This window comes from Mus caroli, chromosome 17 (assembly GCF_900094665.2).
Source record: "Mus caroli chromosome 17, CAROLI_EIJ_v1.1, whole genome shotgun sequence".
NCBI lineage: Eukaryota > Metazoa > Chordata > Mammalia > Rodentia > Muridae > Mus > Mus caroli.
This window is the reverse complement of record NC_034586.1, coordinates 80,978,640-80,993,342: the sequence shown is the minus strand read 5'-3', so window position 1 is coordinate 80,993,342 and position 14,703 is coordinate 80,978,640. Positions and strand designations below refer to the sequence as shown.

Below are 14,703 nucleotides of genomic sequence, written 5' to 3'. Positions count from 1 at the left end.
AAAAGAAAAGAAAAGAAAAGAAAAGAAAAGAAAAAAAAAGATTGATTTTATTTTAAACTATGCATGCGTGTCTGGTCTGCGTGTGGGTTTTGAATACGTGTACAGACCCTGCAAAGATCAGAGGAGCTGGATCACTCCTGCTGGAGCCAGGAGAAGTGTATCCTGGGGAAGCAGGGTATATACTCTGCCCTGCTGAGACAGCTCTGCTGCCCAGGATTGTTCTTTGGTAATATGTAAGACATAATAGCACTGTGACTCATGGGGCATTGCTATTTTGGTTTATGTCATCTTCAGTTTCATTGGGGGGGGGGATTAAAAGCGAGGGAAGAACACTTAGATTATAACATAAATCCTATTAATTCTGATCTCTAAATGACTTTTTACATGCTCAAAAGCAGCAGTTTTTTGTTCTGATTTAAGGTTATATTCTATCTATCTATCATCTATCTATCTATCTATCTATCTATCTATCTATCTATCTATCTATATATCTATCTATCTATATATATATCTAATAGTTTCCTGTTCGAGACAGGGCTTCTCTGTGTAGCTCGAGCAGTCCTGGAACTCACTCTGTAGATCAGGCTGGTGGTGAATGTGCTTGACTCTGCCTCCTTGGTGAGTCAAGGCTGGGGTTAAAGGCGTGTCTGGATTTTACTCTACTCTTAAATCTGTTCCTTACTCCAACAGATGGAGGAAATGACACCCAGGTGCCACCAGGTCTGTTGGCAATGCCGCAGCCTGGCCTTTATGCAACACTCTGCAGAGATCACTACAGAGATGGGGCAAGGCAGGGTGTCTGCAGTGGGTCAGTCAGTGGCCGCAGCCATCTGGGCTGCTCACCTGCAGGTGTTTTACTTGTCTGTCCCTCCTATCTGCCCTCTCTCCTGTTCACCTTTGCTTTGAGATAGGGTTTCACGTAACTCAGGCTGGCCTGGAACTCCCAATCCTCCTTCCTCCACCTCCCAAGTGCTAAGATCATAGGCAAGTTGCCCAGACTACTTTTACTCATCCTGGTTTGGAGGGGGCTTTGCAGGGATCAGAATTCAGCCTACCACTCTCTCCCTTAGTCTTTTATCATTGCTACATTTCGTCAGCTACATCTTACTGAGTAGTTACGACATGTGAGTATTTAGGGATTTCTTTCTTACTACACTAAAAGGGAAATAACGAAGGGCACGTGTGTGTGTGTGTGTGTGTGTGTATACACATATATACCTATATATGTACATATACACAGATATGTATATACATATATGTATATATACATACACACATATATAGATAGATATACACATATATATGTGTGTGTAGATAGATAGATAGATAGATAGATAGATAGATAGATAGATAGATAGATAGATAGATAGATGCTTGGTGGTTAAGAGCACTGGCTGCTTAGATTCCCAGCACCCACAAAGTGGCTCATAACCACCTGTAACTCCAGTTCCAGGGAATCTGATGCCCTCTTCTGGCCTCTGTAGCTACCAAGTATGCACATGGAACACAGATAGGCACACGGGCACAAAGTCCATATTACAAGATAAAAAATAATAATTAAAACCAAATTGAGAACTGGATAAACCAGATGATTCCATTTTCAACGCATCCTCTGAATTCCTGTGGGCGCAGGTGAAATGCTGTCTTTAGGGAAAGATGGTTCTTAGGATAGAAAGCTCTGGGTTAAAGCCAGTGAGGCCCCTTAAGGACCAAGGAGAAACTTAAGGAAGCCTACTCATGAGTCTGAGAAAATATTCGAGATATAAAATTCGCTTTACCTCAATTCTTAATTTCTTTTTAAACATCTCTTTGCATTAAATCTCAGATCAGCAGCTTTTTAAGGGTCAAGATTCGGAGTTACATAGGTAACTAACTCATGGCGCATCTTAGAAAGATAAACAGCCGCACAATTGGCTAACATGCTTTTGTAATATACAGGTCCAGACCTTATCTCCTCATTGCCCCACACATTAAAAATAAGTCAAGCTCACTCTCTGTCTTAATCTTTCTCTATCTGCCTGTCTGTCTTCTTCTCTCCCTCATGTTTCCACAACCCCAATAAATCTTTATACTTAAAAAAAAAAGTCAAGCTGAAAACGAAATAACAAAACATGCTATATTTCTTTAAAAAAAAAAAGAAAAGTAAAAGATAAAAATCAGAATTATGAAAACTTAAAGAGATCAGTAAATAAGACTAGCTGGGTTCATTCCATTCAGAAGCCAAGAGCAACAAGACAATTTTAAAATGATGAGACAAATACACAGGCTAACACTCAGCTGATGAGTGACTGTCTGCCAGGCCGATTTTTATCATCTCTCTGGTATGTTCATTTGTTTCTTAATGCGCTCATCTTGCCCATTAAGAATAATTAGCAGCTTTGCCTAGAGATTTGCTGGCTTCAGCCAAGGGTTCTCCCCACTTGTTGTTGCTGGCACCCACCTTTACTTTTTACAAAATAATTTTTGGATAATATCCTACGATTGCTGTATAATTTCAGCCTCCTAAAATTGTAAAGGAAAGACATAAACAGTGATTCCTGAATGAGTTGTTTGATCTATACACTGCATCTGCACTGTGTGATTTGGCGAATAATTTATTCTTACAGAGAGGGGGCACACAAACGGGGAGGGGAACTCACTCATATTAATTCATTCAGCAAAACAGATTACAAAGCATGCCTGTTGTAAGCTGTTTGCAAATCAACAACAACATTAGTATTAAAAGCAGGAAACCACATTGCCAATTTTAAGGCTTTTGCATGCTTTTTTCTCTTAATTAAAATAAATTAGATCTACTTACAACAGAAAAAAGGCACACAAACATGGAAGGAGAACAGCATAAAAACTGAACCCTATCAGGAAGTCCCTAAGAGATGAAATAAAACGCACGGCCAGTTTGGGTCTGCATCCTGAAAGGACCTACTTCATCTACATTGTAAGGTTCTCCCCTCCTGCCCTTTGGCACCCCGCTATATTAAACCCATTGTAAAACCCAGCACAATAAAGCTCTCTCAGGGCTGAGCCTCTGAGGACCAAATGTTAAAAATCCATTTTCTTGGGAGGGGGCTGTACCAATCATTTCTTTGAAAGGCCGGCAGAGTGAATGGCAGAATCTGCGATTTCCTCTCTGATTTCAAGAGCTGGCCTGGCACCTCTGCTGTTTAAAGCCAAGGTGCGATGATAATTAATGACATTAGCCTTGCTTCCCTTCTTTGGAGTCTCTGTAGATTAGCTCAACAATAATTTTAGTACAATTAAATTTACATACTGATTCCAGATGCTTCCCACAGTTTGATGATAAAAACTTCTAATTGATTTCTGGGGGTATTAAATAAAGTCACTTGCTGACTTCAAGGCTACTGGGCCCAATCTGAAAGTTTCCAAAATCAAAACATCTCTCTCTCTCTCTTGTTCAATATTCCTGTTTTCCTACCCTCAAAAAACCACTAGGCAGGTCTGAGCTGGCATACCTGAGAGCTTCCCATTGCTCTCCGTGCTCCCCGACAAGGAGGAGCGCAGTCACTGAGAGAGAAGAACCAGAACACAGGACTGAATGGAAGGGAGCGGCGATGGCGGTGGTGGTCCTCAGGAATATTTAGAAATCGCCACAGTCTCAAGATCATGATTAAAATCTGATGTTTTAAAAAAAGGGAAGCACCTTTTGTGATCTTTCCCTGGTGTGAAAGGCCAAGGTTGTGATTGGCTGTTTTTCCTTCCTGATTTTTTTTTTTTTTTTAAAGGGCTGTCAGGCAATTAGCTGGGTGGGGCTCTACAGAGCTCACAGCTGCCACACAGTATTAGCCACCACAGTTCTGCTTCCTCTTTCCTCCTGTGTGAGCAGCTGACAGAGCTGCCGTCAAGTTTATTTTCCAAAGGAGGGGGGGGGGATTTACAGATTGGAGGAAGGAAGCAGGAAAAAAATCAAAAATAGAAAAATAGGCTTTATATAAAAGGCTACAAAATTCAAAGCTGCTTCAAGCCCTTGAAGGGAGTAAAAATGCAAATAAGAGTCCTGTCTTCCTCATCATGTCAAAAAAAAAAAAAAAATCCAAAGCAAACAGATCTTCCACGTTTCCTCTCAATTTCTAACTGCTGCTAACTGCCTTTGAGCAAATCAGCTAGACTGCTACAGTAGCCAATAACTTATGCTTGCTTTCTTAAAGTACGGTTCAATTTCCTGAACTCTGTGTACATATTAGTAAAACATAATCTAATATAATGGGGTTTGAACTGTAATAGCATAGCAGAAAGAAAAAAAAAAAAAGGAGAGGTAGCTTTTAATCCTAAATAAAAGGGGATGACTAAGAGGTGATAGCTGTTTCCAGCGGGAGATATAGGCAACTGCTTAGCAATTAGCATAGGCACAATATGACGGGCGTGTGTGATATCACACGCACAGAGGCTAGATGTTAATATTTACCAGCAACATCAAGTAAAGTAAATAATGATTTTAATCTGCTTGGTGCTGGAAGATCTTAATGAGAATAAAGGAGCGAGAATGTTTCAAAATTACGAAGATTCTGAATTGCCTCCAGAGAGGCATGCAAAACCCAGACCCCATCAGGGAGGAGTGTCTAGCAGCCCTATGAAAAGGAAGACACCCACAGTCATCCGCAGGGAATTCATATATTGCTTGTTTTTCTTAATTACTGATCGTGTGTGTGTGAGGAGCTCTTTTTGAATACCCCGCGCTGTCTGTCTTTATGTCGACTGCTACTCAGCCTGGGGGCGGGGGGGGGGGGGCAAGCACGATGAACCGGCTTTCTATCTGAATAAGGATACTTCTGATGGCCTTTTCATTCCCATCAGTTAGCAGAACTTCTTTGACATCTGCAGAAATAGCAACCTGGAAAGGAGGGGAAAAAAAAAAAAAGAGAGAGCAGGGCAAACAATGAGCAAACACGGTTGTCTGTGTGGAAGTGAGGACGGCAGTGACAAGTCTTCGGTATCATGCTTCCTCCCCTATTTCTCTGTAACAATCTTCAATCTTTTTTCATTTTATGTCTGCATTATTTTAATCATTCAATCAAATCAGTCAATACTTTTATCATTCCATTTGCGGGAGCCTCTATCTTGCTATCATTCTGTTCGGTAATTGCATTGTGACAGCGGATGATGGTACTCGGAGAGGCTTTCATTTGCGGGCTTCTGTTTATCTAGTAGAGCCATCATACAAGGCTGTCACTCTGCCTTTCAGCTTGCTTCTGTCTGGCTGCCTGATGCCCTTCATATAACTTTGCATTGCAGGCAGATGGCTTTGTGAGGGTAATTTTTTTGTGAGCTTTGACATGCTCACACATTGGGCTGTAACCTCGACACATTGTATAAGAGCGACAGGTTTGTCAAATGCCAATCAGTGTAACAATATGCTTTTATTTGTAGAGACATAAAAACTTGTCTAATGCACTGTGCTGCTACATAATATCTCCTGAATACATGACTCAGAACCCAGAGAATGGGGAACGGCGTTCCTGAATGGCCAATCTAATTCAAAAGAATCTAATTACTGAGCGCTCTGGATCATGTTTGTTGATGTAATAATGCAGGCAAAACATTAGCAGCTATCTCATGGTGCTCCAACTGTGATTCGCCGGGCTAGTCCTGTATCTTAGCAAATGGGACTATAATCTGAAAAAAAAAATGCTTTCCCTATAGCAAAGAAAGACTGTGCGAGGCCTGGAATGTCACAACAAGCGATATTGACTACACTGAGGTAAAATGTTTCTGCTCATCGAGGCAACCATAAAATCAATATGATCCGAAAGTAAGTCAATCTAGAAGGTCTCTCAAGACCCGGCAGCTTGACCGCAGCTGATGCTGTTGACGGTTCTCTGACCCAGCAGTTGGAGGCCCTGGAACATTTTTCCTTTTGTTTTCCCTCTGAATGGGATTGGAATTGAGAAAAGACCTACCATGAGCCCAGCCAAGCATGTCATGCCACCCCCTAGCTCACACACAGCAAGGTCCCTGAAAAAGAGAAAGACATGGTAGAACCCATACAAATTAGATGGGAATGGTCAGAGCCATATATATGTTACAAGAACAAATTGCCATCTGCAGTCAGAAGGACACTGCCAGGGAGTTGTGGAGACACGACTGGCCTACCTCATGGCGTTTTGCGTTTTAAAAATAATTATGAAATAGAAAAGTCACAAAGCAGGCAGACCAGTGGGGGTTCCCTCATTAGTGTTCGCTGCAACATTACCACCGCTGAGCTGAAAACTCTGAGAAGGTTCCCTTTTTTTCCCTTGTCAATGGCGCTGTCTTTTAGGACTAAACTAGCTAGAGTTGCGAAGGATAATTGTTAGGAAAGGATAACATTGTTAATCCACATTCATGCCTTCAAAAACAGTTAGACAAGTAAACCAAGAAGATACGCGAGTGCCTATGTACTTATATTAGAGTCACACACAAGGCACAAATAAACGCAATCCTGAGGGGTTTTTTTTGCTTTGTTTTGTTTTTGTTTTTGTTTTTGTTTTTTAATTCTAAAACAAGCTGAAATATTTTGGAAAGCCAAACCACTCGCATAAAGCACAATTAGCCACGAGCATTTAGTAATTAACACTTAGATCACAACTGATCCCAGCACAACACAGCAAACTAAACAATGCAGGGGTATAATGTGGCTAACCTGGGCAAGCCAGGAGTGGGACCAGGCTCAGAGTTAAGGCTCAATGTGTCGTTCTTCACCTACTTTCCCCTTTTGTGTCTAAATGTCAGCCCTCCTGTGTGACATTCTCACCCTGGTTCACTGCTTGCTGACTGGAGCTTAGGCACAGCCTTTCAGGCGGTTGTGCAGCCAGACTCAGGCCTGCCCTCTGCACATGTGACATTCTTGGACTCTTAACACTGTGTAGTCTCCAACTTTGAGGAGTTTATGGAGAGAAAAAGCAAAATTAAAGTGTGTGTGGGGGGGTGTCAAAAGAGGACATTCATATTAGAAATTATTTTAATATACATTTAGTTATTCAAAGTAACCACAGATTGGTTGGTAAATATCAACCCACAGAGCTTCAAATATTACATAGTATCAACTTATTCTTTTAAGAACATGGAGTTTAAACACATCATGGTCACTAACGGCTTGTTATAAAACACATTGGACTGAAATATACATAGAATATTCATAAAATAATAACTAAAATGAAAAAAAGCCCAAACCCTTACTTTCTGCTTGTACCAAAGGTCTCCAGAATTTTAAAATAAAAGGCCTTTTCCCCCCTAAATCTTATCCATGATTTGATGCATAACACATATTAACAGCTAAAAATATCGATTTCTTTAGTAATTTATATTATACATATTGTCATGGTCACAAAAAAAACAAAAACAAAAACAAAAACAAAAAACAAAAAACAAAAACAAAACAAAAAAAAAAAAACCAAACCTTTAAAGCCAGAGCATCCTCAGTTAACAGCTGTCAGGCATTTCTTTAATTCGTTAGTGACTTCTGTAGCATATGTTTTATGGAATGTGCATTGTGGGGACTTTTTTATTTATTTTTTGACCTTCACAATCAGCAAGGATTGATTGTACCTCCACTTTTGTTTCCCCCAAATCAAAGTGAAATAAAATGCTCTGAGAGGAAATCAAGAGCCTTTGACAGCCAGCAAGAGCTGGCTGTGTGACGCTAGCCTAAGGGCCATGTGGATGCCTCCTCAGAAGCAACACGTAATGTGTTCATGCGGGACTCTTTCTTTTTCTTCCTTTCAACAATTTACAGTCTGGAGACTGTAGGATGAGCCATTTTCAATAGGCAAACTCAATATCAGGGGACGGGCTAAACAGATAGCTTTTACCTGTGGCCCTTACCTGAATATATGACTGTGCTTAAGGCAGTAGTGAGCCAGGACCTCCTCGGATGGCCAGATGCCTAGAAATGCAAGACGAGATACCAGGGTGAGACAGTGTTTCCTTCCAGAGTAGCTTCTAAAACAAAGGCTCAGCACAAGCCATTGCATATCCAACCACACTTAACAGCATGGTCCCTTTCGTGTGCCAGACCATGGCTTTTCTTGGCTGTTGTTTTTATAATGGCCAATGTTAGGACCTTTCTCAGTCGAGCAGCCTCTATAAACTTTGCCAAACTTCAATCACAACAAAACAAAACAAAACAAACCACTAAAAACCAGCATTACAGATATCAAAACTTAAATGTTGATGGTAGGTGAAATGGATCTTAATCCTGGTTATACATAATTTATACACAGAGGCTGAATGAAGGCTTGCTATATGTGAATGTGCAGATCCTTTTAGGCAAGATAAAATAAAATCACTTTAAGGAGCAGATAAAACTGCCGAGGTCATTCTATCTATACCTATATCTATACCTTTCCATATTAATGCTTTAAAATATCCTTAAGTTCATTTCTTTAATTAAAAAAAACAAACTGCAGTATAAAATTAAGAAACATTAATGTCACCAACTTTGGCATGCCTTTAAATCAAACAGTATTCCTATATACTAAAGTTCATGGACAGACATTTCCTAAAACCATCACCTATCCATCTATTGAGACGACCTAAGGTTCAAGAATGGATGTGACTTGCTTCTAGGTAAAGATGTTAGAACTCAGTTACTGTGGTTCTGTGTGCTTTTAATCCTTTTCACTATGCTTTTTTGCATTTCCCAACATTTTTTTTTCTTTTTTAATGGTTTTTCGAGACAGGGTTTCTCTGTATAACCCTGGTTGTCCTGGAACTCACTTTGTAGACCAGGCTGGCCTTGAACTCAGAAATCTGCCTGCCTCTGCCTCCCGAGTGCTGGGATTAAAGGCGTGCACTACCACTGCCGGGCCCCAACATTTTTACTATGAGTCTACATCACCTTAGATATGAGTAGAACAAATAATCTCATTAAAATTATGGTTTTCTCCTAGAGATCAGACTCAACCATCGCTCGGTCAGTAAGTCCCGCCCCCTCTCCACCCAGCCTTCCCTTTTGAGTTTAAGGAAGCTCGTCCGCAAAGTTAAACACATTGAAAAGACTTGAATTTTCTCTCCCTAGACGGATCTCCTACTTTGAGGAGGAAGAGGTGGCTTCACTAAAGTACCAGCCGCAGGAGAGCCCGGGCAGGTAAACTTACTACTCCAACTTCCCAGCATTTTCAGAAGAAAGGACAACTTGGGAGGGGAAGACGGGACAAGGAGAACCAACAAGAGGTGTTTAGTAACACAGTTAGAGGGAGGAAAAGGGGTGGGTGAGTGTAGCCGTTAAGACTACAGATTGCTCAAAAGCAGTCCGGTTCCGGCTCTGGTCGCGGTTCTGCCATTTGCTGGTGGAGAGACTTTGGATAGGTTACTGGGTCAGCTTTTCATCTGCACACCATAATAACTGCACCGTCAACTTCCCGGGATCCCCGTGAGGATCGGGTGAGGGAAATAGATGCGGCGTGCTTAGGGACGGTTCTGAACAGGCACAAAGGGAAAGCTGGTTGTTACTGTCGGCCTCTTGTAAAGAGCAGACGAGAGAATGCGTGTGGATCACAGCGATTTATCCCAAGGGTCGGGACAGGTGGAGAACAGTTTTTACCTTTGCTTTGTCAGGACCCCAAAGTCGTAAGGCCTCGTACACCTCCACACATAAAGAACTTCATAAAGACTGAAGTACATAATGAAAGTCTCTGAAGGAAGACCCAAGCCACTGCTCTCACCGAGTAGATATAATTACCACAAGAATGAATTTCTTTATGCCCTGAGTACGTGTGGCTGTGAGGTTTTTAAAAAGTAATGATAGGGGAAAGGTATTTAACTAAAACTTAGGCCCCAGTGAAGAGTGGATGTGACTTCTAAAGTGCAGAGTCTTTTCAATTCGTTTTATATTTTTTCCAGAAATTATAGAGTGATTTTTAAACTAAGTTAAATACAAAGATCAAAAGGCTAAATTTCTACCATTAGCAATATAATCACTGTTAATGTTTTAGACATCATTCCAAAAACCCTTTCTAGTCATAAAGGTATCTTACTCAGTTGGGATCTTGTCACGCAGGGACTCAGCAACTTGATTTTGCCCCCCATCCAAGAAGGCTAGAATGAGTCTGTAACATGGAGCCTACACTCCAGATGTGTCATTTGTACGGACTGCCTAGGTACTCTACTGTGCATCCACATTCAGTTAACCCATGTCCTCTTGGCAGATAGTTAAGTTAGGTTTGAAGTTTGTAATATTACAAGATTATAAACAGCAGCAGGAGTAGAAGAACATACCTTCTCCTAACACATTTTTCCATCCTTAGAGATGGGATATCTGGTCAAAAATTAAGGGCAGGATCTGGAGAGATGGCTCAGTAGTTAAGAACACTTGCTGCCCTTGCAGATTACTGGGGTTCAACTCCTAGCACCCACATGATGGCTTACAACCATCTTTAACGCTAGTTCTAGGGTGTGCACCGACCTCTTCTGGCCTCCCGGAACACACATGCGGCACATACATACGCAGAGATAAAACACTCATACATAGGAAATAAAAATAAACAAATCCTTTAAAAATTAAGTATAGTCCATATTCTGGTGGACAGGTTGAGTGTCCCTAATCTAGAATCCAAAATACTGCAGAACCTGACATTTTCTGAGTGTTCCCATGATGGTAGGTAGTCGCGTGCTTCTCAGGTGACGTCAGTCAAAACACAGCCGCACTGCAGCACTATATAAAACCAACTTAGGGGGGCTTGTATAAAATATATAAGAAGCAACTGAATTTCATGTTTACCCTTGGACTCCATTTACAAGAAATTATGTATCCCCAATCTAAAAAGATCCCAAAATTAAAATGCCTCTGGTCCCAGGCTTTTAGGATAAGGGACACTGGATCTATATGTAACTGTCACATGTGGGATTTGTATGCTCCACTAATGCCCAGTAAGAATGTTTGCTCTGGGCTGGCTCTTATGACTTAAGCCCTAGATCACATGTGACGGTGAGAGGGTTGGGGACCGACTCCACAGAACTGTCCTGGGACCTCCACACGTGGGTAGCTGTGCATGCTCCTCACCATAGACCATCCACACAGTAATAAACATTTTTTAAAACATATTTGTTTCTTCAAAGCCTGTCCAAGACGTGGATTTATCACATCTAATTTTGTGACTAATTTTGTTTGTGTACGTTAATTATATTCACAATGGGTTTCCGTTAGAGCATTTTCACACACATGCACGTTTGCTGTTTGTACTGACTCTATTACCCTTGTTCGTCCCCGTTCTGCTGTTGCCGATCCTCTTTCTAGTCCTTCCTCTATTTCCCCTTTATTTTAGCAGTCGGTTGCTTACAGGACCCTGCGCGAGGGATCGTTCCCAGGACCGGGGTCTTTCCACTAGTGGCTACATCACTGAAGAAGATGTTTCTCTCCTCTTCCACATCATGAAGTCCCCATAGAGATACTGGGGTGGGGTGAACACCTCCCCATTGGCTACTATTATCGCCTATAGATCCCTGCAGGCCTCTTTGGTCCCTCTTCCCCACACAGCAGGATGCCCATAGGCCCAGTCTTGCACAGGTCTCTGGCCAATAACCTCGGCTGCTGTGAGATCAACGGTACAATGATGATGTCACGTTCTGAAGACCACACACCTCACAACACACCTCCCTGCAGTGTCCTGCGGTGATCCTTAGAGGGAGTGATATAAAAGTATTCAAGGCTGAGCCTCCAAAGTGGCCGGCACACATCGGCTACTAATGAGTTACACAGTTACTGCGGCCCACTGTAAAAAGGAGCTTTTCGGGCCAAAGCCAGTGGCTGCGCTAATGTAGGGTCTGAGCACACTTATTTCAAAGTTACTTTGATGGGCATGTCATGTTCACTTAGCAAAACAACAGCTGTCTTTGCTTTCCTGCTAGGACCTCTGATCTGCACAGCCATGAGCTTTTGACTAGGATAAGGTAGAGGATACAGATGCCCTCCTGAGGAGCAGGTCTCAGATCTCCTCCCGTGGGCGCTTCTTGTTCTGTCGGTCAGTAGTGGAGCATGCAGGGTCCACAGCCAAGTAAGACAATCACGATGATTCCTCCCTGAGCAGCCTGAATAGCGGCACCCCGTGGCACTAGGAGAGCTATTCCATCCTGGTTCCAGCTTCATTTCTCTGTGTCCTAAAATCAACGTGTGATGATGATGTCTGTAGCTATTAGGTCTTAATCTATTCCTGGTGGGCAGAGCAATAGCCAGGGCAAATGCCTGTTACTTTATTTTAAATAATGTTAGATTTTAAATAATGTTCCTTTTAAATGCCACTAGAACGGTACTCATAAAGAAGTCAGACAATGGTGCTATGCATGCGGTTCCAGTAGGGATGTAAAGCTATGGACGTATGTGGATGGAAGGAATGTAAAGAAAGGAAGGAGAGGAGGCACAGATGGACAGAGGGACACGGATGGACAGAGGGGACACGGACGGACAGAATGGTCCTTCAAAGGAGAGTCTCAGGAAATAAAGTTCTGAAGAGAGGGAAGTTTTGATGTTCTAGGAGTAGGGCTCCATCGTGAAGGAAAGGGAGAGAGTGAGACAAGACATACAAGTTAATCCTGGATAGTCTAAAGACTCCTGGCTGACCAGGAGCACAGGGAGGCAGGACGAAACTGGGTAAGGACCTCCTCGTGTCCCTTGCCACACTGCCTTTGAGGCCGTAACACTCCCTATATCTAATGACCTAGTGGGTCTTGTCAGCCTGCTTCTCAAAGATAGCTCAAGTCATCGCCACTAACCATGATCCAGGAACTAATTGACAGGGGTTCAGGAGTGTCGAGGGTCTCTGTCATAAACAAGATGGTGGACAATGGACAGATGGATATGCGAATTTCTTCCCATTTTTCCATGAGCTGAGGTGGCTGATATAATGATGCATTAAATACCAGCCCGGGGAAGCCTGGACCACCACACAGAGAGATACTGGGACTTATGTAATGTCACCTTTTTGAGTTTCAGAATCCTCATCTGCAAAATGATAGGTTTCCGTTGGATTATATCCGGGGGCCTTCGCCCCGTAAAGACTACAATAGAGAAAGAGGCCTCACCTCCTGGACTTAGATGGAGTTCATTTTGAGTCCCGGCTCTTATGGACCTGTGACCTTGGCAAGGTGCTTAACCTTTTAAAGCCTCTTCATTCATTCACGGGACACGCAGTTATTAACAGCCATGTCTGCCTTAGAAGCCAGGGTATTGTAGTAATTAAAGCACAGCCTTTCCCTAAATAGCTTTAGTAGAGGCCGGAGACAATAAATAGAATTTCAGGCACTGAGCAGTGCTGCGAGGGAAGGAAAACACGGCAGCTCTGGGTGGGGGCGGGGCTTCCTTAGCCAGCCGGTTGGGGCAACGCCTCGAGCCTCTTATTTGATAAATACAGGCCATGAGTGTTGCTTACAGGATGCTGAGAAGACTAGATGTGTATGCATATAATACATCTAAAATAAGGTCGGCACGCACCAAATTCCTTATAGGTGGTAGAAGCCACTGTCGCTGGGGTCATGGCTGTTATTGCTTTGAAATGTTTCTATACGATGTCGAGGGCATTTATTTGATACTTTCACCGAGAGTCTCACTTTTATGGGCTGGTGAGATGGCTCAGTGGGTAAGAGCACCCGACTGCTCTTCCTAAGGTCTGGAGTTCAAATCCCAGCAACCACATGGTGGCTCACAACCATCCGTAACGAGATCTGACTCCCTCTTCTGGAGTGTCTGAAGACAGCTACAGTGTACTTACATTAAATAAATAAATTAAAAAAAAAAAAAACAAAAAACGAGAGTCTCACTTTTAAATAATAACAACCCCATGAGGTCAAGTCAGATCTGGGTGGGAGGGAATGTCTGTGTAGCCCAGAAGACCAGGCAGATGAAAATGTATTTAATGCTAATACTATTGAGAACTATCCCGCAGAGGGGAACACCAAGAGACAAGTTGGACAAATACTCTACCATGGAGTTAGAATGCGGCCCCAGGTGACTCTTTACATAGAGGATCTGCAGCCTTCCACTGGGTGATAGGCCAAGGGCACTGGGCTGAAACTTAGCTGCCCTTGGGAGAGCCAACTTAACTATATAAAAGAGTCAATAATGAACACATGGATAATAATGAGCTGTCCAGAGGATTTCAACACTAAATGCTCTTGGATTGTGAGATAGGTTTGCAGGTAGGGCTCAAGTTTAAGAAGCAGTGAGACGTGAACTGCGTGCACCTTGACTGGACTATTACTGAGGTACAGACTATGAGGAAAAGAAGGAACCTGGCCCAAAGGCAAAGAAGGGAAGACACTCTTCCCAGAACATTCCCAGGGGTTCTGGCCTTTGGGTCTGATGGTCAGGTTGGGGGCAGGTGCCAGAAAAGGAACCAGTGGTGACACTCACTGCTGAGCAACGGGGACACACATGGCAGCCATGATTGCAGCTGCTCACCTGGTAGGGATGTGAACTTGAAAAACATCCATGACATGTTAGCTTTGTGGCCTCAGCAGGTCACTTACACCTCTGTTGCCTTGATTCCTTCTCTGTATAGGAGGATACTGTCCACTCTGTATACAGACTGAGGATTAAACGGGTGTAGTGAGAACTCAGTAAGCACTCAATTGTGCTGGCCATTACTGTTACTCAGTAAGCACTCAATTGTGCTGGCCATTACTGTCACTCAGTAAGCACTCAACCCATGCTGGCCATTACTGTCACTCAGTAAGCACTCAACCTGTGCTGGCCATTACTGTTACTCAGTAAGCACTCAA

The 14,703-nt window shown here is 42.6% G+C and overlaps 1 protein-coding gene and 1 long non-coding RNA gene across 3 annotated transcripts in view; one reads left to right on the top strand and one right to left on the bottom strand.

Annotated features, from left to right (window-relative positions):
- Nucleotides 1-14,703, bottom strand: part of Camkmt (calmodulin-lysine N-methyltransferase) — a 365,021-nt gene that overhangs the window by 59,368 nt on the left and 290,950 nt on the right. For both annotated transcript variants that reach the window (XM_029471134.1, XM_021185739.2), the window contains 3 exons: nucleotides 7,816-7,876; nucleotides 5,913-5,967; nucleotides 4,783-4,846 (listed from right to left, as the gene is read on the bottom strand). In XM_029471134.1, coding sequence (XP_029326994.1) covers nucleotides 4,783-4,846; nucleotides 5,913-5,967; nucleotides 7,816-7,876 — 180 coding nt within the window. The remainder of the gene's footprint in view (nucleotides 1-4,782; nucleotides 4,847-5,912; nucleotides 5,968-7,815; nucleotides 7,877-14,703) is intronic.
- Nucleotides 9,018-14,703, top strand: part of LOC110312188 — a 9,319-nt gene continuing 3,633 nt past the window's right edge. Inside the window, exon 1 of the long non-coding RNA XR_002380033.2 lies at nucleotides 9,018-9,079. This is a non-coding gene — a long non-coding RNA (uncharacterized LOC110312188). The remainder of the gene's footprint in view (nucleotides 9,080-14,703) is intronic.